This window comes from Metarhizium brunneum, chromosome 7, assembly GCF_013426205.1.
Source record: "Metarhizium brunneum chromosome 7, complete sequence".
In the NCBI taxonomy this organism is placed as follows: Eukaryota; Fungi; Ascomycota; class Sordariomycetes; order Hypocreales; family Clavicipitaceae; genus Metarhizium; species Metarhizium brunneum.
In genome coordinates this window covers 2327251-2352930 of record NC_089428.1, presented here as the reverse complement: position 1 = coordinate 2352930, position 25680 = coordinate 2327251, and the positions used below count along the sequence as shown (strand labels likewise).

At 53.1% G+C, this 25680-nt stretch overlaps 8 protein-coding genes across 8 annotated transcripts; 6 read left to right on the top strand and 2 right to left on the bottom strand.

Annotated features, from left to right (window-relative positions):
- Positions 1-662: 662 nt before the first annotated feature.
- Positions 663-1804, bottom strand: gto2_1 (Glutathione S-transferase omega-like 2; the record flags this gene model as incomplete). Its single annotated transcript, XM_014684831.1, has 3 exons — positions 663-1523; positions 1592-1726; positions 1784-1804. The coding sequence occupies 3 exons, from the start codon at positions 1802-1804 to the stop codon at positions 663-665; spliced, it is 1017 nt and encodes a 338-aa protein (XP_014540317.1).
- Positions 1805-3102: 1298 nt separating this feature from the next.
- Positions 3103-4398, top strand: Accs (1-aminocyclopropane-1-carboxylate synthase-like protein 1; the record flags this gene model as incomplete). Its single annotated transcript, XM_014684830.1, has 1 exon — positions 3103-4398. The coding sequence occupies one exon, from the start codon at positions 3103-3105 to the stop codon at positions 4396-4398; it is 1296 nt and encodes a 431-aa protein (XP_014540316.1).
- Positions 4399-5860: 1462 nt separating this feature from the next.
- Positions 5861-7169, top strand: G6M90_00g112470 (uncharacterized protein; the record flags this gene model as incomplete). Its single annotated transcript, XM_014684828.2, has 3 exons — positions 5861-6479; positions 6595-6893; positions 6957-7169. The coding sequence occupies 3 exons, from the start codon at positions 5861-5863 to the stop codon at positions 7167-7169; spliced, it is 1131 nt and encodes a 376-aa protein (XP_014540314.2).
- A 3336-nt stretch (positions 7170-10505) lies between these two features.
- Positions 10506-11294, top strand: GIS2 (Zinc finger protein GIS2; the record flags this gene model as incomplete). The annotated part of the gene is made up of 3 exons (XM_014684827.1): positions 10506-10599; positions 10658-10833; positions 10893-11294. The coding sequence occupies 3 exons, from the start codon at positions 10506-10508 to the stop codon at positions 11292-11294; spliced, it is 672 nt and encodes a 223-aa protein (XP_014540313.1).
- A 3207-nt stretch (positions 11295-14501) lies between these two features.
- G6M90_00g112450 (uncharacterized protein) lies at positions 14502-14789 on the top strand (the record flags this gene model as incomplete). The annotated part of the gene is made up of 1 exon (XM_066131859.1): positions 14502-14789. One exon carries the CDS (start codon positions 14502-14504, stop codon positions 14787-14789), a length of 288 nt encoding a protein of 95 aa, XP_065988001.1.
- A 2452-nt stretch (positions 14790-17241) lies between these two features.
- Positions 17242-20128, top strand: G6M90_00g112440 (uncharacterized protein; the record flags this gene model as incomplete). The annotated part of the gene is made up of 4 exons (XM_014684826.1): positions 17242-17815; positions 17873-19062; positions 19117-19383; positions 19457-20128. 4 exons carry the CDS (start codon positions 17242-17244, stop codon positions 20126-20128), a joined length of 2703 nt encoding a protein of 900 aa, XP_014540312.1.
- A 594-nt stretch (positions 20129-20722) lies between these two features.
- Positions 20723-22267, bottom strand: HNM1_8 (Choline transport protein; the record flags this gene model as incomplete). The annotated part of the gene is made up of 1 exon (XM_014684825.1): positions 20723-22267. The coding sequence occupies one exon, from the start codon at positions 22265-22267 to the stop codon at positions 20723-20725; it is 1545 nt and encodes a 514-aa protein (XP_014540311.1).
- Positions 22268-24103: 1836 nt separating this feature from the next.
- On the top strand, positions 24104-25564 carry swnT_1 (Transmembrane transporter swnT; the record flags this gene model as incomplete). The annotated part of the gene is made up of 1 exon (XM_014684824.1): positions 24104-25564. The coding sequence occupies one exon, from the start codon at positions 24104-24106 to the stop codon at positions 25562-25564; it is 1461 nt and encodes a 486-aa protein (XP_014540310.1).
- Positions 25565-25680: the final 116 nt, after the last annotated feature.

The following is a 25680-nucleotide window of genomic DNA, read 5'->3' as shown; positions in this document are numbered from 1 at the left end:
AGCAAGAATTCTCGTACCGTGACTTGGCATAAGAGGCTGCGACACGTAATCTGCTACTTAGTGTGCGACATGTCTTTGCTGAAAGCAGCGATATACTCCTTAATCGACACCGTCGTGTGGCTACATCAAACATTTGTTCGGCCATTACTTACAGGGTAGGCAACCGAACAGTTCGTATGGGCGTGTCCAGTTGCACCGCCACCAGCAGTTAATATTCGATGAGTGGAATACGGCTTAGACGGAATAGTTTGACCAGCGATGCGCATAATGCCATTCAAGACGAAGAAGAATGTTTGGTTGGTTGTTGGTGTCAGTGTTCTTGCTTCAAACTGGGCGCGAGTGTTGGGATTGTGTGACCGTGCTTTGTTAACAAAAACAGAAGGCGCAACCCGGCATTAGAAGAAAACCTACCCCAACAACCAGAAAATTTTGTGTCTGCCAAAAATCGTCAACATGTCAGCACACGAGCATCACATCTCACAGGAGCTTGACAGCGTCGTGCAACCAGGCTTGGGTTTTTTGTGCCATCTACTATCCTGGCCAGTGCCAATTCACAATCTCCAAACTATCCTGACAGACACGCTAAACTGTTATTTCCACAGATGGAACCATTTCTACGGGCCGGGAATCCCTGTTTGAAGAAACCCATCATCGTTCCCAAGTTATGCGCCTTCATCGCCTACATCCAGTGACACCATCTTGATTTCTGGCCCTGCTGGAACAATCAATGGTCCCTGGTCCCCAAAGACAATCTTGTGACGCGACTGCGCATATCCATAGCCATACTTGCCGATATATGGCTCCGTTGTCCTGTGGAAAGCCCCTCGGAAAACACCGTCCTCATCTTTGTTCCAGTACAGCCGACGCAGCCAGAGATGCAGTCGCGGATAGTCGTGTCGAATCATTTTGAGGTCGCAGAGGAAAACGGGGTGATATGCAACATCGAACCGAGCCAATGTGGTGTATAATCGGATATCTGCCTCTGTCAAATCGTCACCCAGCAGGAATTGTTTACCGTGTCCGAGTGTCTCTTCCAATTTGTCAAGAGACTTGAACAAGATGCCGAGGTTCTCCTCGTATGACTCTTGGGTCTTGGCGAAACCAGTCTTGTAAACACCATTGTTCACCGTATCGTATACCCAAGCGTTGAGCTCATCAATTTGCGGCCGTAGATGTTCAGGGTACAGCCCCCCGCCTGGTCGATTGCCTTCTCGCAGATTTTCGGGCACGAGGTGATCGAATTCCGAGTACAGCATTCGAATGATCTCGGATGACTCGTTGTTTACGAGCACGTCAGCCTTTTTGTCCCACAGCACAGGAACAGTGTACCGGCCGACAAAACTGGGATCAGCTTTCAAATACAGTTCCCTCAGCTTCTTGAAGCCATGCAACGGATCTTCAGGGAGCGAGTCGCCCTCTCCACTGAAATACCATCCGTCCGGGCCCATGACAAAGTGCACTTGGTACACGTCAATGATGGATTCGAGGCCTTTGAGAAGGCGAACAATGAGCGTTCTATGAGCCTGCGACGAAATTAGCACCAGACATCTGGTAGGCGTTGAAACACCAGTTGACCTCTTTGCAGACGTACCCATGGGCAGCCAGGCGATACGTATAGTGCATATCGCCCTGCTTCAGCTGGAAACTGGGACTCTGGGTCCCTGGAAATGAAGTTTCGAAAAGTGCTGTCCGGTCTTACGAAGCGACCACCAGCATGGTAGTTTTTCTGATTCCGAGGTCAGGACGCATCCTCGCCACCTTGCAGTTTTGCATAGGTACTTACCCCAACGATTGTAGTCGCCATTGCGTTGCCGTATTAAATTGCACGGAACACCAAGTTGCGTCAGAAGACAATGAAGCCAACTACTCTGCTGAACTGCGAAGCAATAGGAACCACCTAGATTGCGCTCTTTATATCAGTCTCGGCGTCAACGCCGTATTTGAATGGCACCACTGTGACATGGGGTTGCTGTTCCGCAGCTGATGACAAATCTCCCACGACCGTATTGTTTAAAGACTAATTTACCGCGCGCCAGTTGAGACTGATTGCTCCAGTACTAGTAGTCGATTTACGGAGTAAGTAGCCTCATTATTAATATGGGGGACGCGTTCCGAGGTTGCCGACCGCCCGGAAAATCGAAACATTCTCGAAGAGTGACGGCCGCTTTGCGACACATTAGGTTGTCGGGGTAGATATACTGGTACTCTGGAAATTCTTTGGTACCTTGCAGTCACAACAGGAACAGATGGCGCTATATCAAGTTTTATCAACGGCTTCGGCAAGCGGATACTTTGGTTGGAGCGCCGCCACCACCAATAATCGCAGCCTACTCATGCAGTCGAACCCAGTAATGCCATTTGCTAAAGCTATTCTCTGACAGCAGAGCTAGTGGGGATGTAGGGAGAGGTTTGCTTGCGGTTTGCGGCAGCAACGTTGCGGTTGAAACAAACTGGAACCATGATGCTCGTGTCTCTGCTCAATATATTGTCCTCGTCCCCATTGGAGCCTATGGCTTGATTGGAGACAGACTGCTAGCCTAAGAAAAATCCAGATGATTCCGCGGTCGCAAGTGGCATCGACAAACCAACATCACGACCATTGTGCTAGCCACAGCATTGGAGAGCCCGTGGAATTGATGTTGGCTGCTGCAAGAGAAGGTTGTCAGCGGACTTGGGAGGCTACGTCCACTGAATGGATGGAGGCGCAGAGGACTAACGGAGGTTATTCACCACAGTTGTCAAAAGGAACATGCCCGGTTCATGGAGCGGCGGGCAGGGATTCCAAAGTGAAGATCGAATCAATCTGGTCATACGAACCTCATGCCTCAGTACTCCGTAGAGACACAGGTATCACCAGCGCGTCCAACATGCCGGGCCTGTCATGGCCCCCAAAAGCTTAGCCATAACGAACAAGCATGACCACGTCGAGCACGCATTACACTTTTTGCCGCGGAAGAAGACGAATGTGGAGCAAATTTTGTACGTGGGTTTCGCAAGGATGCCGGTGTCGGCACTTGCATGTTACCTGGTGTCATAACGGCCTGAATATGGTCCTTTTCCACACGTCTTGTCAAACTCGAAAATTTCAAAAAAGAAGGCACCATGGCACTGTCTACGCGAGCACAAGACCTATCCAAACCAGATCCCAAATTCTTCTTCTGGGAAGTCCTCCAAAACATCTGGGACCCGCAGAACAATCCCAATGGCTTCGTCAGTCTCGGCGTAGCAGAAAATGTGCTTATGCACGACATGCTCTCGGAACACATGCACAGAAACATGGCCCTACCAAACGAGGACTTTACATATGGCGATGGCAAAAAGCGTCTCAAGAGTGCGCTGGCCCGGTTCCTGACCAGACACTTCCATCCTGTTGTGACGGTCGAGCCCTCACACTTGACCATCTCGAACGGCTGCAGCTCGGCCCTGGAGCACACGGCGTGGGCATTCGGGAACCCGGGCGACGTCTTCCTCCTCGGGAAGCCGTACTACGGGACCTTTGTGCCGGACGTGACGCTGCGGATGGGCACGCAGCTCGCCATGGTGGACTTTGACGATGCAGATCCCCTCGGCGTAGACGGCGTGCCGAAATACGAGGACGCGATACGGGACGCGCAGGCAAAGGGCAAGCGAGTCGCCGGGTTAATCCTGGCACATCCCCATAATCCTCTGGGACGAAGCTATCCTCGCAAGGTGCTGCTGGCGCTGATGAGGCTTTGCCAAAGGCACCAGGTGCACCTGATATGCGACGAAATTTATGCACTGTCCACGTTTACCAACACGGTCGACCAGGGAGTCGAGATTGCCCCCTTTGAGTCGGTGCTTTCCATTAATACCGCGGGAGTCATCGACCCTGCGCTCGTGCACGTCATCTGGGGTATTTCTAAGGATTTTGGGGCCAACGGGTTGCGGCTGGGAGCCATCATATCGCAGAACAATCCGGGCCTGCACCGGGCGCTGGTGCCGCCGTCGCTGTACAGCTCGTCGTCGTCGATATCCGACCACGTCGTGGCAAATATACTGGAGGATGACGCCTGGATAGATGGGTATATTTTGCAGAACCGGACGAAGCTGGCCGAGAATTACGAGCATGTTGTGCAGTGGGCGCGAAGCAACGGCATCGAGTATGCGGCAGGGGTGAATGCAGCCTTTTTCCTGTGGGTGGATCTGGGAAGTGCGTATCGTGAACGACACATCGATGATGGCCGAGGTATCGACCAGGCGGTTAATGATGCCCTGCTGCGGCAAAGAGTGTTCCTTGCGTCGGGGCTACAGTTTGGCTCGGAGAGGCCGGGGTGGTTCAGGATCGTGTTTACGCAGAGGAGGGATCATCTAGATGAGGGTTTGAGGCGGATCCTAGCGGCCATGAATGAGGTGCAGACTCATGGCCATAGGCAATAGACGTATGTATTTCAGATGAGCCTGGTGCTTTGGAGCACATTGTGCGGATGCATACAACACTGATCTAGGGCACTGCGTGAGAGGCTGATGGACCCCATCAATGGATCAACACGAACCAGCCAGCAGAGTACAGAGTACTACTCCGCATTACGCGCCCTCTTTTTTTGTCGCCTTTGGCGCTTCCCTGCGGCATGATGGATGGACTTGTTCGCTTCTGCCAGGGTCCAAAGTCAATGGACGGATCTCGAGCGCATCGCAAGCGCCCATGACCAGGCAAGTCGACTGCAGGGATGATGAAACAGCGCCTCTGGCGGCCGTGGGATTGATTGGATTTTGGCAGCCGCAGTGAAACTCTGCAACACGCCAATTGTCGCAGCAATGGCCCTCTGCCGCCCTCTGGCACTCGCTGGGCAAGCTGTTTCGCCGTTGCTCGACCAGCGATCGGCCCCAGGGAACCCTGAACCTTTTTCGCCCTGCCTCAAGGGGTCATGTATTGACATCAATTGATGTCTCTCTTTGATTCCTGCTCGCCGGGGCCCTACATGAACTGTCCCCCTGCCTCATCAACATTAGCCTTTCCCCACGACTTTGCTGCTGCTCGCTGGGCCGCCCATCCCCGAACCCCGGCACAGACAGCCTCCGGATGGCGCAGCCCTTTGGTCGTGTGCCTGTGCCTGCTTTACCTGTTTCCGTCGTCGTTACTCATCCTGAGGATGCCGGGCATGCAGTCAACCGTGAGACACATGGCGCAGGCCTCCTGAGTCCTCTTACCACCGTCGTGTTGGACAGAGCGGCCTGCCTGAACCTTTCGTGTCGCAGTGTGTTTACCTGCTCGCTGCGTGCGTAGTGCGGGCAGCTTGTGTCGTGCACCTGGTTCGTGACCTCGGGTCTCATCTCGTTAGACGTCTTGTGCCAATTTCTCCAAACATCGTCTCCATTGTACCCTTTTCTCCTCCTCCCCCCTTCCTCTAGAAAAGTTTTAGCATTATATTTTTACCGACGGTCGCTTTCTCCCTTGTTTCTTGATCTCTCTTTTTTCATTTCACGGCCATCCTGGGGGTTGGGGTCTGCGATCCCGGGGACCAGCATTTGGCCGAATTAGTCTCGGGGGACAAGAAAGCCACCATCTCCATCCCTTCTAGTCTGTATAAGTCCTTGAGACATTGACCAACAATCACGATTGCTCTAACCCCGCCGCCTTTTCACCTGCGAGTTTTCCTCTTTGTTGCTTATAGACGGGACCAAGTGCTCAATTTTTCTCCTCCCCAATTCAGCGGGCTTTTGAGGAGGGTCCGCTGGGGCGACAAGGTGTTGCAAACATTCACATTTTTTTTCTGTTAAATGACTACACGACTGGTGGTGGGAATATTTTTGCATGGGAGCGAGAATATTATAACGGCTTGGTAAACCATGATTTCAGCTCTTTGACGCGCCCCAAGTTCCACAGACTGTATCCGACATCATGGCACGAGGGCACGGTGCGATGGAGAGGCTGCGAGCTGACCTCTTGCGGCGGGCTCGAAACGAAAGACGAACAAGCGAGCATGTTGAGCGGGATATTGGCGTGGCACAGATGAATACAGCGGCAGAGGCATCGACATCACGGCAGAGAGCCATCCTGGACAGGATACCTTCTTTCCCGCCACGGCCTTCACAGCAAACTACAAACGACGATGGCCCAAAATCCCCAGAAGAGCCCCCACGACGACTTACATTCACCTCGTCGAGATACAGCGAGTCCGGGCACCCTCCGAGTTCTTTGCCATCGCCAATTCCAATGGCATCGTTGGAGGCGCAGCGGCCATTACCCCCCGAGCCCGTGGCCTCGACAGCACCACCGAGAGATTCGCTCAGTCACCTTGGATACGGCAACACCCCCCCCGAGCGGCCGATGATAGTCGCCATCAGCTCCGAGGATCAGCAGCAGCCGCCATCCCAGGACGCCGGCAGCCGAGACAGCAGAAAGCCGCACCCCAGGAAGTTCATGTTCTGCTTCCCGTGGGTAAAGTCGCGCCACGTCCGCTCCCAGATCCTGACATGTTTCGTGTCGGGCATGTTTCTGGCCACGCTCCTCGCCGTCTGTAAGTAGCAAAAAATTTCCCTCTTTCTTTGCCCCTTTTGTGTGTCGGCATCATCCATGGTGTCTATTACGCAGACAGTTCCGTTCATGGTTACTGAAACCCCCCGGGGACCCAGATCTAGGATTAGCTTTGACCAACCACATTTCCCGCGGGGAGGTGACCATCATGATCATACTCATCATCCTCTCCGCCACGCTGTTCTTCTGCTACAGCGTCGTACGTCTCTGCGTGATTGTCTCGCGCGGCGACAGGACACGGAGGCGACGGCTGCCGGAGATGATGGGGCCGGGGGGCTACGTGGTGCCCCCGAAGCCCATCCCCGTGGTGCTGGCGCGGGACGAGGAGGCCGCGGGCATTGAGAGCGAGGCGGCCCAGAGCCGACCGCCGGCGTATGGCCTATGGAGAGAAAGCGTGGTAGGTGCACCAGCCAGCATGATCTATATAAAGGGTGAAGTGGTTTTGCTAATGCAACGTCAGCGCGTCGATCCCAACCGGCTGTTCTGGCAGCGCAACGAGGCTGCGGAACCCGTGCCGCGGCGTCCAGACACGGCCGCCGGCCCGAGGCCCCCGTCGTATGCCTCCGACGACGGCATCTCGTACGTGGTTGAGGCCCGGCCGCGGTCTATGGCGCCCCCGCCGCAGACGTACACTGTCTCTGGGGCGGGGGTGCCTCCCGTGCCGAGTGCTTGAATTGCTGGCGATGGAATGGTTGTATCATATGCCATCGAGGAATGAGTATACCTTACAAAAGCCGTGCATCAGATGGAATCTTCTTTTTGCTTCCAAATGCTGTCTACTTATAGTCGTGGGTCTTGGAGTTACTAGGCTGCACTTTGGTTCAGGGGAGACCAACATGGCTCAATGGTCCGAACTGTTGGGCGATGGACTTGCGGTGGTGGCAAGATATGGCTCCGGCAAGAGGTCACTGGTTCCTGTGCCATGCCTCACTAGCCCAGTGGTCTTTTTTGAATGACTGGGAATCGTGTCATCGTGTATGACACGTTTACACAGATCCGGTCTTGGTCACCGGCAGGCCATTGGCGGATTTGGCGTGAGCCTCGTGCCCGTCAAGCCACTGCTAGGGTCGAGTGAGGCTCTAGAGAGCTACTACTGCCGAATTCTCCGCCGTTTACCACTAGCCGGAGGTTGCTTTTATGGGTTGGGTATTATAACTGGGTTTGCATCGCGACCATCTGTCCGCTTCTTTAGCATGAAGCATGGGTTGTTCTGAAAATTGGTCCGGCATCGATGTTGTATCTAGTAGAGCGTGTTGTCAAGAGCATCAGTTGCATTTGTGTCTGGGCGTCCACTGTATAGTTATTCGTATTCAACGCAAGTTTATGGCGTCGTCAATGGAGAGGCAGGGAGAATTCAAACCGTGCCGAGAATACGAGCGTGCTGGGTGTCTTGGTGTTTTGTTTCGAGTGTAGTCCCGTGCTGGCTGCGTAGATGGTGTCCAAGTGGTGCGGATATCAAATCGTCGTTTTGCGTGGTCAGTCCCCGGGTAGCGGATCCGCGCGTGGCAAGTAGTCGTGGGCTTATCTCCCGGGCTGTAAGGAGGTTGGGTTCGACCCCTGATAGCGCTATTAGATTGTTTGTGTGGCTTAGTTTAAATTTGACGTATGTGGCATTGAGGCAGTTTGATATTTAGATTCTTTTCGGCTTTGCACGAGGCAAAGCGGGTTGGTAGCCTCGGTTAGCAGGCGGTCGATCCCTTTTATACCACGGTCCCGAGAGCCGGTCTTGCTAGTTTGAATGAGAAGAGACTTTCTTGCAATTGGACAAAGTTTCTTAATGAAACACTAGTTCATGCGTCGTGGATGAGTTTGTTGATATGATGGAAGTTGGTCGTTGGAAATGGAATGGCACGTATGGCTCAAGTGCCACTTGGTAGTACTCCGCAGTCGGGCTGAAAATATCGAAGCCAGGACGACAGACACATGTGGCCTGCTTCGCTGTGCACTAAGTGATGAAGAGTTTGCTGGGATGGCGCACGCTTATTAGCCAACGGGTCAGCAGGTGAAAATCACAATCCAAGGCAGAGTTGAAATTAGATCTTGGAAGCTGTCGGCTCCCCCGCCTTCCAAGCTTGGAACAGAGTGTCGAGGTACCTTATGCAGGAGCCACTAGGCCGAAATAGCAAGAAGGGTACCTCAACGCTACTCGATGCGTGATATTAAGCACTTTGTGAATCAGGTAGAGACAAGGTTGCCGCACAGAAATAGTAGAGCATGCCAGGTATCAGTACGAAGCAAGTTTACACAACGCGGCGACTGGAGAAAGGAGATTGCATCAGGAAACCGTAGACCGCCAGCTTTCCCCATGGTGACAATCGCGTACTCAATTCTGCTGGCAACCTGGAATTTTAATCCGTTGATGTGGGAATGGAACAGCGCAGCTCCTGCGGATAAAAGTGATTCAAGTTGATGTGTCTGGTCCAACACAATCCAAGAGCTGGGGACTCTGTACCAAAATACTCATGTACCTCCTTAAGATCGGGGAATTTAGGCACAGCAAGATTCTAGGTCTGTTTTGCCTGCGACTCTCCCTGCACATGGCTACGAAGTACATGCTCTTAGCCTCGTGCGCCAGTAGTCTCTCCTCTAGATTATCGTGCTAATTGAACGAGAGATAATGCCACGTTGCTGCATGGCGACGTTAGATATTGACGAGATCATGTCCTCCAGCACCGTGTTATTCGCGCCTGCCCCTGCCTAGGGACCATTTGGCGCCTGGATTTTCAGCAGGACCCGCTTTTCGGTCCAGACGCAGCCCTCAAGCCGCCCCAACGCCGGAGCCAACGCTGCTGGTCCTTCCTCGATGGCCCCCGTCGCTCTGTCGCATTGCTCCTGCCCCGGCAATGCCCAGCGCCAGCGACCACCAGGAGGACCACTGCCTCCCCCCCATCGTAATTAATTATCCGCCCGTCGTGCAAAAATTTTTCGTCCCTTCACCAATTCTCTTCGACGGAACGGAATTGTTAGGTGGTTGTCGACGTTGTCGTGGCCTCGCTTGGAAGTCGAAGTACCTTTTTACGTTTTCTCATCTTGACGAATTTTTTCCCCTTCACGCTGCTTAACGCTTCCATCTTTTTTTTTGTCCTACCAAAGGTGTGTGATGATGTGCGCTCCCCTATGCCCCCTCCCCCCTCTCGTTCCCCGGCTCTGCTCGACAAGCCCTTCGCGATTCTACTCTTCAACTTTGCGCTCTCTCCTGCACCAACTCGACTCCGTTTCGCCTGCCTGTCGCCCGTCTCGTCGTAAAAGTCCAGTGGAAGTCCGATGAACGGAGCCCTTCTCGACGCGCTCTGACTAGAGCTGGCGGCTTTGCGATTAGCCAAACCATTCGGAGCGTCGTTGCCCTCCCCGCGCAGCCACCGCACACCGTCGCGAATCTAGTCATGTAACTTGGTTCGGCCATCGCCAGACCGTCATGCTCGTGTCTTGGGCGGTCTTGTAGCCTACGCGACTGGCGCTTGCGGTCGCTTATCACCGACACGATGGCATCAGCGCACCGTACTGTGGTGATGATGCATTGGTGAATCACCAATGCATCTACCGCAACGGGGACAATAGCTGTACCATCTCCATGTGACAGACCTGGCGTCTATCTCCCAGCCCGACGCAATGGTCGCACCAACTCTCTACATGCATGGTGGCTTTGACCGGGCCTCGACCTGTCATCAGGTGACGGCCCAGGCCAACTGAAAACATGCTTCCGTGTTATCTCCCAGCCCCTGCGACCTCTTATATATTCACGGCATGCACCGGATTTAAGAACGAGACTGAAGATGAGGACAAATCCTCTGAGTCGTTTCATCTCATATTCCTGGCAAAACATCACACGCTCCTTCAGGACGCAGCCTAGCACCAATTCGATAGCAATAGAATTGATGACTTGGTTGGGGGCAATCAAAACCTCGGCTACGAGGAGCATTCCGAACACAAATAACGAGCTATTTATACTGGCATGCTTGACTGTATTGCTAACTCTGATATTGTCACAGACACTAAAATCTCCACCAATATGTCTTCTCTCTCTCGTCGTGCCTGCTACAAATGTGGCAATGTCGGCCACTATGCTGAAGTTTGCTCCTCATCCGAGCGCCTATGCTACAACTGTACGATTCCTCCCGACGCCGACTTGCGCGACGGCCGTTCTAACAAACACATACATAGGCAAGCAGCCTGGCCACGAGTCCAACGGCTGCCCCCTTCCTCGAACGACAGAGGCAAAACAGTGCTACCACTGCCAGGGTCTCGGTCACGTTCAAGCCGACTGCCCTACTCTGCGCCTTAGCGGCAGTGCTACCAGTGGACGCTGCTACAACTGCGGCCAGCCTGGTCATCTGGCAGTGCGTAATCCCCAAGTGGTAAATCTTAGCCGAAACCATTGCTGACATGTCATTCCTAGCGCGCGTGCCCTAATCCGGTTGGCCCGATGGGCCGTGGTGCTCCCATGGGACGCGGCGGATTTGCCGGCGGCTTCGCTGGACGCGGCGGGTTCTCTGGCGGTCCTCGTCCTGCTACCTGTTACAAGTGCGGTGGTCCCAACCACTTTGCTCGGGATTGCCAGGCTCAGGCTATGAAGTGCTACGCCTGCGGCAAGCTCGGTCACATTTCTCGCGACTGTACCGCCCCGAACGGCGGCCCTCTGAACACTGCTGGCAAGACTTGCTACCAGTGCGGTGAGGCTGGTCACATTTCTCGCGACTGCCCTCAGAAGAACGCTAGCGGTGAGATCGCTCCCGAAGTCGATATGGGAAGCGTCCCTGCTGCTCAGGCACCGGTGGCTCCTATTGCCCCCGTGGCTTAAATTCAACATTCGTGATACGTCTGTCCCTTCTGACCCTTTGTGCCACACAATTGCTCGACTGGCTACCTGGAGTATTGAAAGGACAGACACCGAGGCTCCTTGAACGTGCGCATCTTGAACCGTTCCGCCGGCACTTGTATGCTAAGTGGACTGTTGCTGGTGCGCCTTTTGTAGGAGGAACGATGTTGCCTGAAGTTTTGCGAATTTTTGTCTTGTTTCCTTTTTTTCCGACCTCATCAACGCTTGACTTTGTACTGCCTGGATATTTCCTTTAAAAACGGGTGTTCTTTTCAATCAAAGCATGATCCATCACTGTTTTACCCTCAGGCAGGGGGCCTTCTATAACGTCTCTCTCACCCTCTTGTTTTTTTCTTCTACTTTTCTCGGGACTCTGATTGGGAAAGAAAAAAGATTCTGGGTCTTGTTTTACTCTTTTTTTTTTTTTTTTAATTTTGAATACGGATGGACGACCTTTACCCGGATTCAATGTCAGAAGGCAGCTTGACTGGTGCAGCCGATGATGCCTTGAAACTACTTGCTTACGATACCGTCCGGCGAGACCAGCAACGACAAATTTACACAGGGCGCGTGCAAGATTGTCCTGCACTGTCTATGTGCCTTTTTTTTTCTTGCCGCACATTTTTCTCTGTCGGAGCACTCCCTTGTCTACGCCAAATCACTTCCCCGGTCTTCTTCTTTTTCATTCAGGGCAATGACCTTTCCAGCTGGCTAGACAAGGGATGTGTTTTTTCTCCGCAATTGATGAACTTTCATTTCAACGATTTTATTTGGGGTCATACGGAACCGGCTACTGACTACGGGAATGACCAACGGACACTGTCACGCTACTTTCTTGACGAAACGATTTAATGCACCTGCGATGGATATACCCAGCGAGGCTGTGAGTGGCTGTTGTGAACTAGGAACGGCGCGCGTACATGCTTGGTGATGGGATGTGTCTAGGGAATCTGCCGCTTGTACTGTTTGGTGCCTGGACACACTGAGTAACTCCTTCTCTATGGGTGCTCATGAACCTCTGGGTGTTTCAAATACCAAGCTGCAGAGACTTGTGATTGCATCAAGCATAATATGGCAGCAGTTGGCAACCGAGAATTTGAAACAAGGGCGCGTATAATCATTGGTGGTGGGGAACGCAAGAAAAGGAAGAAAAGGGACGTTTGAGGACAGTGGGAAATGAAAAAAAAAAGTATTTGGAGACCAGCAAGGAGACAAAAGCCCCGCGCGGACGAGCACGAAATATGAACGATTCTCACTCTTTTTATTTTGTATTATTCGATGACGACGGTGACGCGCGCTGGATTAGACAGAGGGAGCCGAAGCAATCAGGTACAGCAAGCGAAAGGAAAAAGAAATGGATGGTGTGCTCGGGTTCCCCCTGACATGTTCAGGGGAACTGCTGTATGCGGTGGGAAACAGTGATGACTGGGAACAAGAGTTGATGGTTCAAGAGACAGGAATTTTGTGGCAAAATGGACAGACAGAAGCGGATGATGGATTGGGCAATTGAGTGCGATGGCGCGAGAATCAATGATTAAGCTTATTCCCGTATCACGTCTTGATTGCTTGTGAATGACTGATGGTACTTGCAAGTGGTACATGGGGATATGATGCGAGCGATGAAGTAGGGACCAGATGATGATGTGTCTTGAAGGGGGAAGGCTCGTGGAGCTGACTGACGCAACGGTAATGACTTGAAGTATACAACGATGGTCGAATGAGGTTGTAACAAGGCTTTTGAAACGAAAGGAGCCACGTGCAAAGCAAGCCGCTGGGAGTTGTAGCACACGCCCAGACTAGCGAAGCCGACATATCGGTAGGATTGATGGGACATGTAGGTCCCGTGCGTTGAAAAGTCTAGTCAAGGTTCGAGTTGCTTTTCCCATATTGCGTTAGCGTACCGTCCCATGTGATTGTGAGTCGTGCATCGATTGACATTACAAGTCTGGTTAGTTTAGCTGAGCCTTGACGCGGGACGCTACTAACAGCGGCTCAATCGCTTGGCCTAGTAATTATAGGGTCAGTACTTGATGCTCGGCGCGTCTGAGATGCTGTTGATGGCGCTTCCGTCCGTGTCGCGTGGTGAGTGGGCTTGATTGCTTGTTTCTGCTTGAGAGGCTAAGCCAGAGGACCTAGGTGTGTACTTGGAGTATACAGCATCGTTGCCTGTGAGAGAAAAAAAAGGGGAAAAAAAGGGGGGTGCGCCGTGATAACTACAACCCTAACCCTTACTGGTAGTTACTTTACCCCATGACATTTCATGGAAGGGGGAGGGGGCAGATGTTTGCAACACACTCTTTGATGTACGTATATTTGCCATCTATTTACACCCTTGCGTCCCAGAGGCGTGGTGAGAGGTGAAAGGGCGTATAGAGGAAGTGTTTAGGAACGAGCCGGAGCGACATTAGCGACGGGGCTATGTGATGGATCCAAGGAACGGACTGCAGAGTGCGCTGGAAAGCTTGGAAACTTGTTGGGCGTCGAACAATTGTTTTTGGTGGAATGCAATGGATGAACTACGCAAATTCTGACTTGTTAGCGCAGGCCCATGTCCTGAGGGGACTGGACGGCCGTTCAGTTCTGGACGATGATGAATGTTTAGTGCCTGGGCTGAGGCCACGACTAGGATATATCGTTTTGCTTCAAAGTGGGAAAGCCAGCTATATGGTCTTTGTGCTGTCGTATCCAGTCACCGGATACTTCATGAGTCTTCAAGGCCAATATATGCTCCGACTCGGCTTCTACGTTTTCAAGACTAGCTCTAGGGACAGCCTCATCCGTAGCCAGGGCCCAGGTGCCCCTTTGCCCCAAGCTTGCATCCCCAAGACCCATGTATGACAAGAAAAGTTGATTATGTCGACCGTATTTAGCTCTAGTTGGTTCCATACTGATACTGTATGCCTATGGCGGATATCCTTTGCAAGACTATGAGGCAATATCAGCCCGGGTTGCCCTGTGTTAGACTGGCGTACTCTCTTCCAAGCCGAGAAGGAAGTACTTGTCAAGCGAAAAGGAGGTTGACAAGAAGAAAGATGTTGAAGGGCAAAAAAAAAAAAAAAGCAGGAAGAGGAGGGAGAAAGTATGGGGAGGGGGCGCGGTGGTCAAAGGGTGAGAGAGGACTGGTTTGGGGGCTGGCGCTGATGCCCAGGGGACGAGGCCAAGGCTGGAGTGAAGAGGATAACATTTCTCATGGTTCAGGAATGTGGAATTGGTGCTGTTGATCAAATGGGAGGCACCAAGGATTACAAGTCTTACAGTGGCCAGGGTGGCAAGGCTGATAATGGATGGCGAGACGAAACGTGGCAAAAAGGAAAAAAAAGCAAGTATGGATTTGGCAACAAGGGAGAAGAGGAACTGCCTTATTCTGAGAAATGTGCTGATCTCGACATGCATTATGAATCATTCGATGGGCGGAAAATGGACATGGACGCCGTCACGTCGCTGTTTGTCCCAATTCAGATGCCGCATCAGTGGTGAAAGCCACACGGCCTTGAGAGAAAAGAAGCATCAGACGAAACTTCAAGGGATGCAACGTCGACAGAGCAGACTGAGGACCAGAAACTCAGAAGTTGCCCAAGATGGGTGGAGGCTGAGACGATTCGTGTTGGCAGGGTAAAGTACGACGTGGTGATGATGGGATCGAGGAGCGCAAACAGGACCGAAGTTGCTACGCTGTTCCTAAAATTATCTCTGTCTTGAATATTGATCGCGCGAGGTTCCATTACTGCGTGTTGGGCTGCCAAAAAGGAGGTCGTATGGTCCAGGGGCGATCTCTCTGTGGGCGAGCTATCAGCTGTTGACACACCTCTTCTTTTCTGTTGATGACGTATCCAGTTTTGGATGCTTTCGAGTTCGCTGGAAGCATCATCACCCTGTTGAAGAATTCCCAGCGATGACAACTTCCTCAACTGGATCACATGGTTACCAACCGCGAGTAGTTACACCCCTGTTACCGAGAAGTTAGTTGCGCCTGCTCACGATTCTGAATGAGCCTTCTGATAAGAACAGGCAAAGGCCAGTCGGATAAGCAAGACTCGCGGAAGGGTGCCAGCCAGAACGCCGGGTGTGACGCTGGTCGCCTTGGACCCCAGCTACAGATGACCTGTCAAAAGCGCGTGGAGAAACATGGCACAGCGTTACCATGAGTACGGAGTACTACTCCGTAGTTTGAGTACAGCGCTACAACCGCGAGGTGTCGAATTCTGGTTCTGGGTCGGCTGGAACCGACAAGTTGAGGCTCTGCCGGGCCCTCTCCAAACCCAAGGACAAGCCCGTTTGCAAACACGTGTTGTTCATGCTTACCCCGGGTTTGGAACAAGTTATGTACTACTCGGTACGGGCAGGGCTCACAACACCAATGTCATGGCTTGAGCCATGGTCAGCGTGCTCTCTGCTCCATTCGTGCAATGCCGAGTTGTAGTTATGCGGCCGATAGTTGCCCGCGATTGGCCGAGCGATTGGATCATGTCGATGAATGCTGACCATGCACATTTGAGCATCGTCAGTTCTCACAGAAGATGTAGAGTTGACGAGGCTGGAAAAGGTAGCAAATGCTGTTTATCGAGAAGTGACGTTGCGCGGCGTGTACGCATTCAGACATCGGGCAGCACTGTGGTACTCCGTACAATCCCCATCAGGATGACTTGGTAGCAGAGGAGTGCAGAACAATTGGGACACAACAGCGACAACAGCCGCCGCTCTGGGCTGCAAGCTGGCCATCAAATTCATCGTGTAACACGGCGTCCGCTCTCCCCGGCTGTCTACGGCGCAGCCCGCGCAGCAGTCTGGCTGCGGGCGGGCGGACAAGTCCCGGCGGCCAACCAGACACTTTATTTAGAAACGCGGTATCCAATCGACGCTCTTTTCTTTTCTCCCGGTCGAATGAAAGTGAGACAGTACGTTTCCATTGTTCTGTCTGGAAGCTGATCAACGAAAATGGGTGAGATTGCGGGCGGCGGGCAATCTTGAAGCTGAAAGCTTGAAGGTACCCGGGCACAGAAATTTCAAGCCTTTACTCCGTATTGTCTTGGAACTGCTCCGTGCCGTTGCCAAAAATAAGTCTTTGCTGGCTGGCGCTGCCCACACTGTTTCCTTAAGGCTGGTCGGGCAGAAGAGTCGGAATCGCCTTGATTCGCTGCCTCGTTCGAGCTGGGCGTCGTGACATGATGGAGATGACAGACTCGAGCCCTTTATCATCAGACACTTGACGCATGTTTCACAACGCGGAGAGACATGTGCTCGACGACTTGTGTGGAGATGACGGACCCTTTGCCCTTGTGTTACCAACTATGCATGAGCTTGCTTTTCTTTGGGCCACCTGCAGGGTTTTTCATGTGCAGGCTACACCGTGTGCTCCGTAGGTTATTCACGTAGTGCAATGGACACGACTTGCAGCCGATGTTGTCTCGGGGAGAGCACCGGACGGCAAGGCAGGCGTTGTATTTCGCCAGAGAGCCGGTGTGCTGGGGAGGCTTGCTAGCCCCTTGTTGCCACGAGCAGAACCTGGCTCTTCTTTTGTGCTACATGCGTGGTGGTGAGATGAGGACTCTTTGCGTCTGCACTAAAACACACACTGCTTCCAGCCTGCTTTGTTCTGCATCAGTCTGTTCTGCAAGTGGCAATTTCCACTTCACCTTTGTACGGGGTGTTGGCGCTCATGCGTCTTGACCACTTGTAATCATATGGAGAAGAGGCTGCAAATCTAACCTGTAGAGGGGACGAGTATAATACGCGGTGTTCCTCCTAGCGTTTCAATACTCCTTGATTGCTTACCAGTTTTGTATACGAATAAGTTGAAGTTGCTGTCTTTAGAGAGTTGAAACGGCAATTCTCTTGTTTAGTCGTCGACGCTTAATGAGTAAAACGAGCAATTTTCTTGGCTTCGTCTCATCCGCAACTGAAGATTGGCTGCCGTGAAGCCCCGGCAACAATGGCGTACAGCCGCCCGCCTTTACATTCCCCAGATGAAGACGAGGAATTCAATATCTCGCCTATCCCGCTGCCCAACCCACCCCAGGTGACCAATGTGTTTAACACCAGCGGGTATGAGCACTTGGATCTCGGCAATGGAGACGACGACTCCATCCAAGAAGAGACCAATTCTCCGTCAAACACAATCAACAGCCTGGGCATCTTCCCAGATCAAAGAGCCAGGGCCGTCAGAGTCCGCAGGGTGTCTGGCGTAGACAAGTCCCCCGACGTCACGTCCGCTTCGGAAGCGGCCTCGCCGGATTCCGGCAAAGGCCTGCTCGACTCTCCGGCAAGCTCGAACGGCAGGTCACCGAGGGGGTCTCCGTGGGCGGGCCACAGATCGACAAGTATGTTCGAAAGACTCATATCCAAAAAGGTCAACGAGGAGACGGCTTCCCTGAGACAGAATGCGCGTCCTTTTGCTTATTCCCCGGCCCCGAATACGCCCTTGGGTATCCTCCATAAAAGCCCTTCAACGGACATGGAGTCTGGGAAAGAGGATTACGACACTGAAGCATTTAACAAGAGATTTAGTGAGTTGATGAGAGATGTTATGAGGCCGAGGTAGTTTAATACTAACACATGGCTAGGCGCACCCCCAAGGTACTGCAGGGCCAAGACTGACATTTGGCATAAGAGAAAAAACCTACTGATGATACTTCTCGCTCTGTATTCCCTAGTTATGGGTAGCATCATATTTGCCGTATCTGTTCGGCAACCTGCCGTGCCTGCCATTGGTCTGGTCGGCGGCCCGAGGATATCTACGACAATATCCGCCGTTTCGTTTGTAGGAAAGACGGTCGAAATCTCCTTTGCCGTCGCGTTTGTATTCTGCCTCGGCCAAGCGCTAAGCAGGCGATCCGTCTCCCGCATGACCAAGGGCGTCACGCTTGCCGAGATGGGCATGAAGGACTGGATCAACTCGCCAGGCACAATGGCCTTCCAGTACAAGTCGACCTGGCTCTCGATACGGTCCCTACTTGGATTTCTGACCCTTGTCGCGACGCTCGGGGTGCTCTTCTACACGACGGCGATCGCCGCCATGGTTTCTCCCAAGCTGAAGCAAATGCCTGTCCAGTCCAAAACACTAAAAGGCGAAGTGTACACCTCGTACGGGAATATGCCCTACGGCATGAGGAAATGCCCGATTCTCTATGGGAAGGACGACCCCGATGGCAAGGACGGCTGGGGGTGTACGAGTATAGAGTTTTGCGGCCAGTCGTATACGGATTTGCTGGGCTTTATGCAGCGCTGGCTAGATTTCAAGAAGCTTGCTCGGCCGTCGGCCAAGCGGCCGACGCCGTCGAGTTTGCTGAACGGCAATAAGACCATGGAAACGGCGTGGATCGAGACGCAGCACCGCAACGTGACGACCAACTTTGAGAGATACGGCCGCATCATTGACAATGTCACCATGGCCATGCCGCACCCTGGCGTTTTCAGTGCGGCCGAGCTGCAGAGGAATCAAAGGCCGCGCTTGCAGGACGGCTTTGTCGGAGACGTGGCCATTAATGCCAGTGTCGTGTCGCCCACTGTTAACGTCATGTGTGTCAATATGAAGAAGGAGGAAATTGCACCCTTGGTCTACATGTCGTGGCCGAATAGTAGGAAAGACTACAAACTAGTGAAAGGTTACGTCGTGCCAGCGGATGGCTATAGAGCTGACTATCCCCCCTGGGGTGAGGCTGGAAAGAAGGACAATGTTCCAAACAAAACCGTGGTAGATGATTTATTCAAATGGGGTCCCAAGTACGGACGAACGCCACCCATACTGTCGACGGTAAGTGATGATGGTTATGGTACACCGCCAGCACGCTGACATCCACGATCACAGTTTCCGCCGGTCATGAACATGGTGTCAAACATGTCCATCAATGGGTCCGGAAGCGTTTACATTCTCATCAAAAGCCTAGAAATTGAAGACTACACTCTTTGTGAGGCACAATCGTGGCTGTCGGACGTTTGCTCGACTCAGATTCTCATCTCCGGCACGCACGGCGCTTCCTTGAAAGCCATGTGCGAGAACCCCAACGACGAAACTGCCTACAACCGCATCCATCCACCATCCAAAGAACCCCCTACACTACAACTAGGTTGGACCGTACGTTCTTGACCCCGTATCCCCCGTCGACACCCCATACTATTGTCAATACTAACCAGAATATCCCAACTAGGATGTGGCCCAAAACTGGTCCACGTCCATGGATGTCAACGGCGGGCTTCGCGTCAACAACGGCTCCAACGCGCGAACCCTCTCACAGCTCATCCTCAAAGAAGCCAAGATCGACCCCTACTTCCCCACCATTGCCGAAGCCCTGTCCGCGTATCTCGCCTCGACCGTCGTCATGAGCGCCATCGACTCGCCCTTCCACCACGGCTGGGACCATCCCACCAAAATGCTCGACGCCGCCGCCACGCAAGAGTTCCAGGCCAAGCTCCAAACAACAGAGTACGCCGCCGGCCACACCCTGCCGTGGCAGAAGGCCTGGTACATTGTGCTCTTCATCGTGCCGGCGCTGAGCCTGTTCTGCATCCTGTACATGCTCCTCAACGGCGGGGTCATCACCGACTTCACCGAGCCGAAGACCCTGTTTGCCCTGGCGCTGAATAGTCCCCCGAGTGCCCAGATCTACGGGAGCTGCGGGAGCGGCCCGGTGGGCAGGGACCTCGTCGTCCCCTGGAGGGTGTCGTACGAGCCGGAGCTGCGGCATTACTTTTTCGAAGAGGCCAACGATAAGCCGTGGAGGGGGAGGTATTCCAGGGAGGAATTGCATATTCCGGGGCCGGGAGAGGATTATCTTGGCGCGAATTATAATAGGTTAAGTGCCAGTAGATTAAAACTTTGAGATGGTGTGGATAATGTGAATGGAGCTAGTTTCGAGGCTGGAGATGTCGATTCAAGTGTTGGTGGTTTTGGTTTGACAAGATAAAAGACGGCTATTGCCTTGTGCTTTGAGTGATCTTTTGGCAGCCCATGCGTACTTGGTGCGCAAATGCTAGTAGCAAGGCCCCTTTCCCGTGTATGATTCATTAAGAATGATGTTTATACCCCAAGTTTGTTGAAAATCATTCTGCTAATAGTATTAGAAAGTAAGATGAAAGCCACATTAACTCTAGGCTCTAATATAATCTCGCAATGACGACCATAATAACTCTTACACGCTAGTCTTGTGGTGTCGTGACATTGCTACGGAAACTACAGTATTACAAGGTATCCGGTGATTACTACGAATTGCGACGGTCGTTCTGCACGCCTGCGTTTCCATTTACCGCACGCCCATTGAATACTAGGTTAGCAGCTGTACTAGACAGACGGCAAGACGGCAACGAGTCGAGTAGCCAGCTCGAGACTATGACACGACAATTTGCTCATAAATAGACTCGGCGCCTTTGTAAAGTGATCCTGGCATCAGATTAAAACGCAAAGTACCCGCAGACTACTACGACACTCCTTGCCCCCTCACAGATTCGTCCTGCAACGGCCCGCGATAGCCCTTGCTAGCTTTGAAAAACCACAAAACGGCCACGAAAATAGTAAGCCCTCCCCAAATCAGAGACGAGTAGTTCATGGTTTCCGCATTGGTGGGCAGACTCGGCGGAAACGTGTAAATGACGCCCCAGACCAGCAAATAAAGACAAGAAACGCCATTGACAAGGAACCCGACGACTCTCCCGAGTCGAAAGGGCCCGTAGCGAATGTTCTTCCTCCCCGTCAGGATATTTGGCAAGATGCAAGCGACAAACGAGCTGCTGGAGAGCAGGATGAAGCCGCTGACAAAGGCGTTGAAGGCAGTCGTGCTCCCAACGTAGATGGCGCCAAGGAGGGTCGTCAGGACGGCGGAAACAACGGTCGTGTAGACGGGTACATGCTGCCTGGGACTAATCTGCATGAGCTTGTCCTGCATGGGCGTGGCCCCGTCGCGGGCCAGCGCCCAGAGAGTCCGGCCGCACGTAATGTGCAGCCCCAGCACGGTGAAGGATATCGTGACGAGGATCATGGACAGCAGGGCACACGCGCCCGCGTCGGAGCCCGTGGCCTGTCGGTATATCTCGGCAATGGGATACTGCGACTGCAGCAGCCCGTCGTAGTCGTTGACGGCGTACAGGACCGCCACCAGGTACGCGAGCCCGGTCACGAACCCGATCGACACCTGCATGGCAATGGCGAGCGGCACGTTCCTCTCCGGGTGCGGAATCTCCTCAGCCAGGTGCGTCACGGCGTCGACCGGCCCAACGCTGTAGGCGCCGTTGAGCATGCCCGCCAGGAAGACAAATCCGTCGGGATAGCCAATGTCTGCCGTCCACTGTGTCCACACAAAGGCCGACGAGGCGTGGCCGGGGTGGCCCTCCAGCCCGGGCACGGTTGTGACGACGACGACGGTGATGAGGAAGAAGGCGACTATGCAAAAGGCGCCGGCGCGGTTCAGCCCCGGCATCAGGCGGTTGCCAAAGATGACGGAGAGGCAGGCGAGCCAGGTGAAGAGGACGTAGGCGACAAAGACGTGCCATTGCTTGGCGACGAAGCCGGGATGCATGACGGCGTACATTTGCACAATGGTATTGCCAAAGATGGACGTCATGCTCGCGGCGCCCAGCAGCCAGGCGAAGTAATTCCACCACCCGGCGAAGAAGCCAACCGGCCTGCCCCAGCGCTTCCCCGGCGTCACCGAGGCCCAGTGGTACACGCCGGCCGACGACGGCATGGCGCTGGCGAGCTCGGCAATGCTGGCGGCCACGTTCCAGTAGCAGACGGAGACGGCCATGAACTCGTAGAGAACGCCCGGTGGTCCGCCGTTGAAGATGGCCACCAGGATAGAGCCACCGATGGCCGGCCACACATTGCCCACGACCAGGCCGATTCCAGCCAAAGAGAAGAGGCTGAAGTTTCGACGGAGCTCCTGAGCGTGTCCAGACGCATTGATGTACTCGGCGTCTGCTGCAGATGACACGGCTGCTTTCGGGTCGTGGGTGGCTTTGTGATCCATGGCGCAAGCCGGTTCCCCGGACGAGGCACCAGAACCCTGCATCGCGTGGAACGGTGCAGTCTGGCAATCCGGTTCAACGGAATGATCAGTTCCTCAGATTGTGATGCGCGGAGCCCTGGCGACTTCTTATAGTCGATTGTTTGATAGTCAGTCTCACAAGCCACAATAGTGTCATGTTGTTATCGCCAAATATTGCCCATCTGGCCCGCGACCCCCGTCTCCGCGGCTTTGTGTCTAGATGTCGATCCAAAACCACATGCGGTAGTTTGTGGAAACCAGTACAACACGACAGCCGATGTACAAGGGCTGCCATCGCCCCCGCGAATTGGAGCCGTACATGTAAGTGCGGAGGTAACCAAGGACCATCGACTATCGAGATTGTGGCAATTCCTCGGTGGTTGACCATACCCGCTACTTGGTAGCCCGGAAGATAAAGCCATCAGGCTGTTGCAATCATGACCCACGCCGCCGTTGACGCCGGTATTTTATAATGTCGATACTGTCTGGTGCCACATCACCGACCGGGCACCACTTGTGAAAGCCCATGGTTCAATCCTTATCGTTTTCCGGTACCGGCAAGTCGACTTTATCCCGTCGGAGCGTCCCTAGAATATTTTTCGCATACGTATATAGGAAAGATAAAGCCCAGAGGAGGTTAGTACATATTCAGGAACATACTCGACAGGCACACCACTCCCAGCGATGGACTAACCCGCGAAGCCTTGCCGCGTTCGGGTCGTCGGTTGCAGAGATGGTCGAGATACGCGACACTTGTCTTCGCCTCCATGGAATTGAGCATACTCGGTAGATATAGGACATCGGCGCAAACGAAATAGTTGCCGAGTAGCGATTCCCCAAAACCCCGTCGCCCATCATGAATAAAATATAACTGCTCTAGCGCCGCCGAACCAGCGCTTTTGTCAACACCAGCACCATGCCTTCTGCACAAGTATTTGCAATACCAGCGCCGACAGGCCGAGCACAAAAGGTTACTGTCTTTTCGCAAGTTGTACAGCCAACATGTCGACTTTGCCAAGTGGGAAATGTGTAGCGCTAGCAAGACGGCATGGCAGGTTGCACTGTTACCAAAGTCCACAGACAAGTACATGTGTGTCGTGTCCTCCAAACTTGGTGCCGTTCGTAATAGTAGTGCGTGCTGCCTCTTTGTGAGACCATCTTCCTTTTTTGAAAGTGCCGCCGCCAGGAGATAGATTGTCAACGCCATGATTCTCTGCTACTAGGCTCATCATTATCAGTAGACGCTGCATATGAGACCAGGCAACTCGCGTAGCGTACATGGTATCGGGGACCAGATCATCATCTACCATGAGGCACAAGGGCAGACGTGCACTCCAATAGTATTTCCGGGAAATCGCAATCTGAGAAGCTCATCTACCAGTGAGAAATGTGTCAGACACGGGAGAGGATTCATCTCGCCAAGAATGGACCTGCAGGGATTCACGCCTCGACACGTCCTTCTTGTCTGGAACCTCCACGGCCGACTGATTGGCATCTGCGAGATCTGAACCCACATCAAGCGCAGCACGGTTACACTTGATGAAACTTCGACCGCATATTCCAATCGTATCTATCGTCATGGCTCCCGTGTTTCTCAATCTGACTGTATGGGCAAGGCTAGCCCTGCAAAGCCGCTTTTACAAGCAAATACCTCCGTTCTTTATTAGTTCGCCGTGCGCAGTGCAAACATGTCTGCTCGGGTTCTCACCTACATTCTGTCTCCTCGTCGCTACGCAGTACTCCGTGTCTTGTGTTGAGCTCAAATGGACGCCCCAAGCGAAAACCACACGGGCTCTATAACCAGCGACACTGCGGAACATGGCGGTAGCCAGCCAGCCCTCCACCATTAACAAGGGCACCTCTTTCCAGACACAAAAGGCCTTTACGACGCTCTCTGCCATAGGAACAGGCTATGGGGCAACCAACACGGCCGTTGGGCTGCTCCTCGTCCTAGGCAGCACTGTCCCCATGGGCGGCTCACCACTCTTCTTCTGGGGGTTTATACTCCTGATAGTTGTTGCATGGGCCACGGCTTCCTCTCTTGCCGAGCTGGCTTCGGCGATGCCACATCCCGGGGGCCAATACATATGGGTAAATCAGCTCGCGCCGCCAAGTATACGCCGCGGGCTCTCATATAGTACAGCCATGATCAGCTGGTTGGGCGCTGTAGCCACAGGTGCGTCCGCATGTCTGTCGGCGTCAGTGGGTATCTTTGGCGTCGTCAGCTTCCTGAATCCGGATTTTGTCTACCGTCGTTGGATGGGCTTCGTCGCCTTCCAGATTCTGAACTTGGTTACAATGTTTTGCTCATTCTTTGAGCAAGCGTTGCCCAAGATCTCCAAGGCACTCCTATTCGTCAGCGTTGCATCAGCTGCGGTGGTCTTTGTCACGCTGTTTGCCACGTCGCGCCAACACGCAACCCCGGAGACGTTCTTCACAACCATATCCAATACGAGCGGATGGCAAGACGGGATTGCCTTTTTGACCGGTCTAAGCGGGATCAATTGGAGTCTTTGCTGCCTTGACCTAGTGACACATCTTGCCGAGGAGATTCCTTCACCAAGCACCAATATTCCGAGGGCGTTGATGTGGAGCATCGTTGTGGGGTTTATATCTGGTATCCTGGTCATTACGTCCGTGTTTGTAAATGTACCGGTCGTTAACGCAGACGATGATAACTCTGCCCTGATCCTGTTTTATAAAATAAGCGGTAGCAAAGCCGTTGCTGTGGGGATCTGGATCCCGATTCTGGTAGCCATAGTCGGAGCCTTGTGGTCTATTCAGGTATGGCAGTCTCGTCTATCATGGGCCATCAGTCGAGAAAGAGGATTTCCGCTTCATCGATATTTGGGAAGAATCGCACCTGAACCGTTTTCCACGCCAGTATGGTCTCTTGTCTGGTCGGCCGCGTTTTCCGCAGCGTTTGGATGCCTATACCTCGCGTCAGAACTTGCCTTTAATTCTCTGATCTCGACAGGACTGCTCCTGCAGTACATTAGCTACAGCACTCCAGTCGTGTTGCTGCTTGTACAAGGCCGGTCTACATTTCGACATGGGCCATTTTGGTACCCTAGGCTGGGCCTGATGGCTAACTTGATCATGTTGGGCTGGACGGTGGTGGCCATCGTGTTCTATTGCTTCCCGTACCAAATTCCTGCCGAGGCAGAGAAGATGAATTACGTGTCCGCCGTCTTGATAGTTGTTGCTTTTTTCATTTGCACCATCTGGTTTACCTTTGGACGTCGGAACTATCAGGTCAACTACTTTTTAAGGAAGTAGAGATCGGTTAGCGTGGGTCTTTGCTTCAAGTCAGTCTTACAACCGACATATTCAAATATCAAGAGCCCGCTTGGTATAGAACAACACACCCAAAAGTGTAACGCATGGTGTGGTAT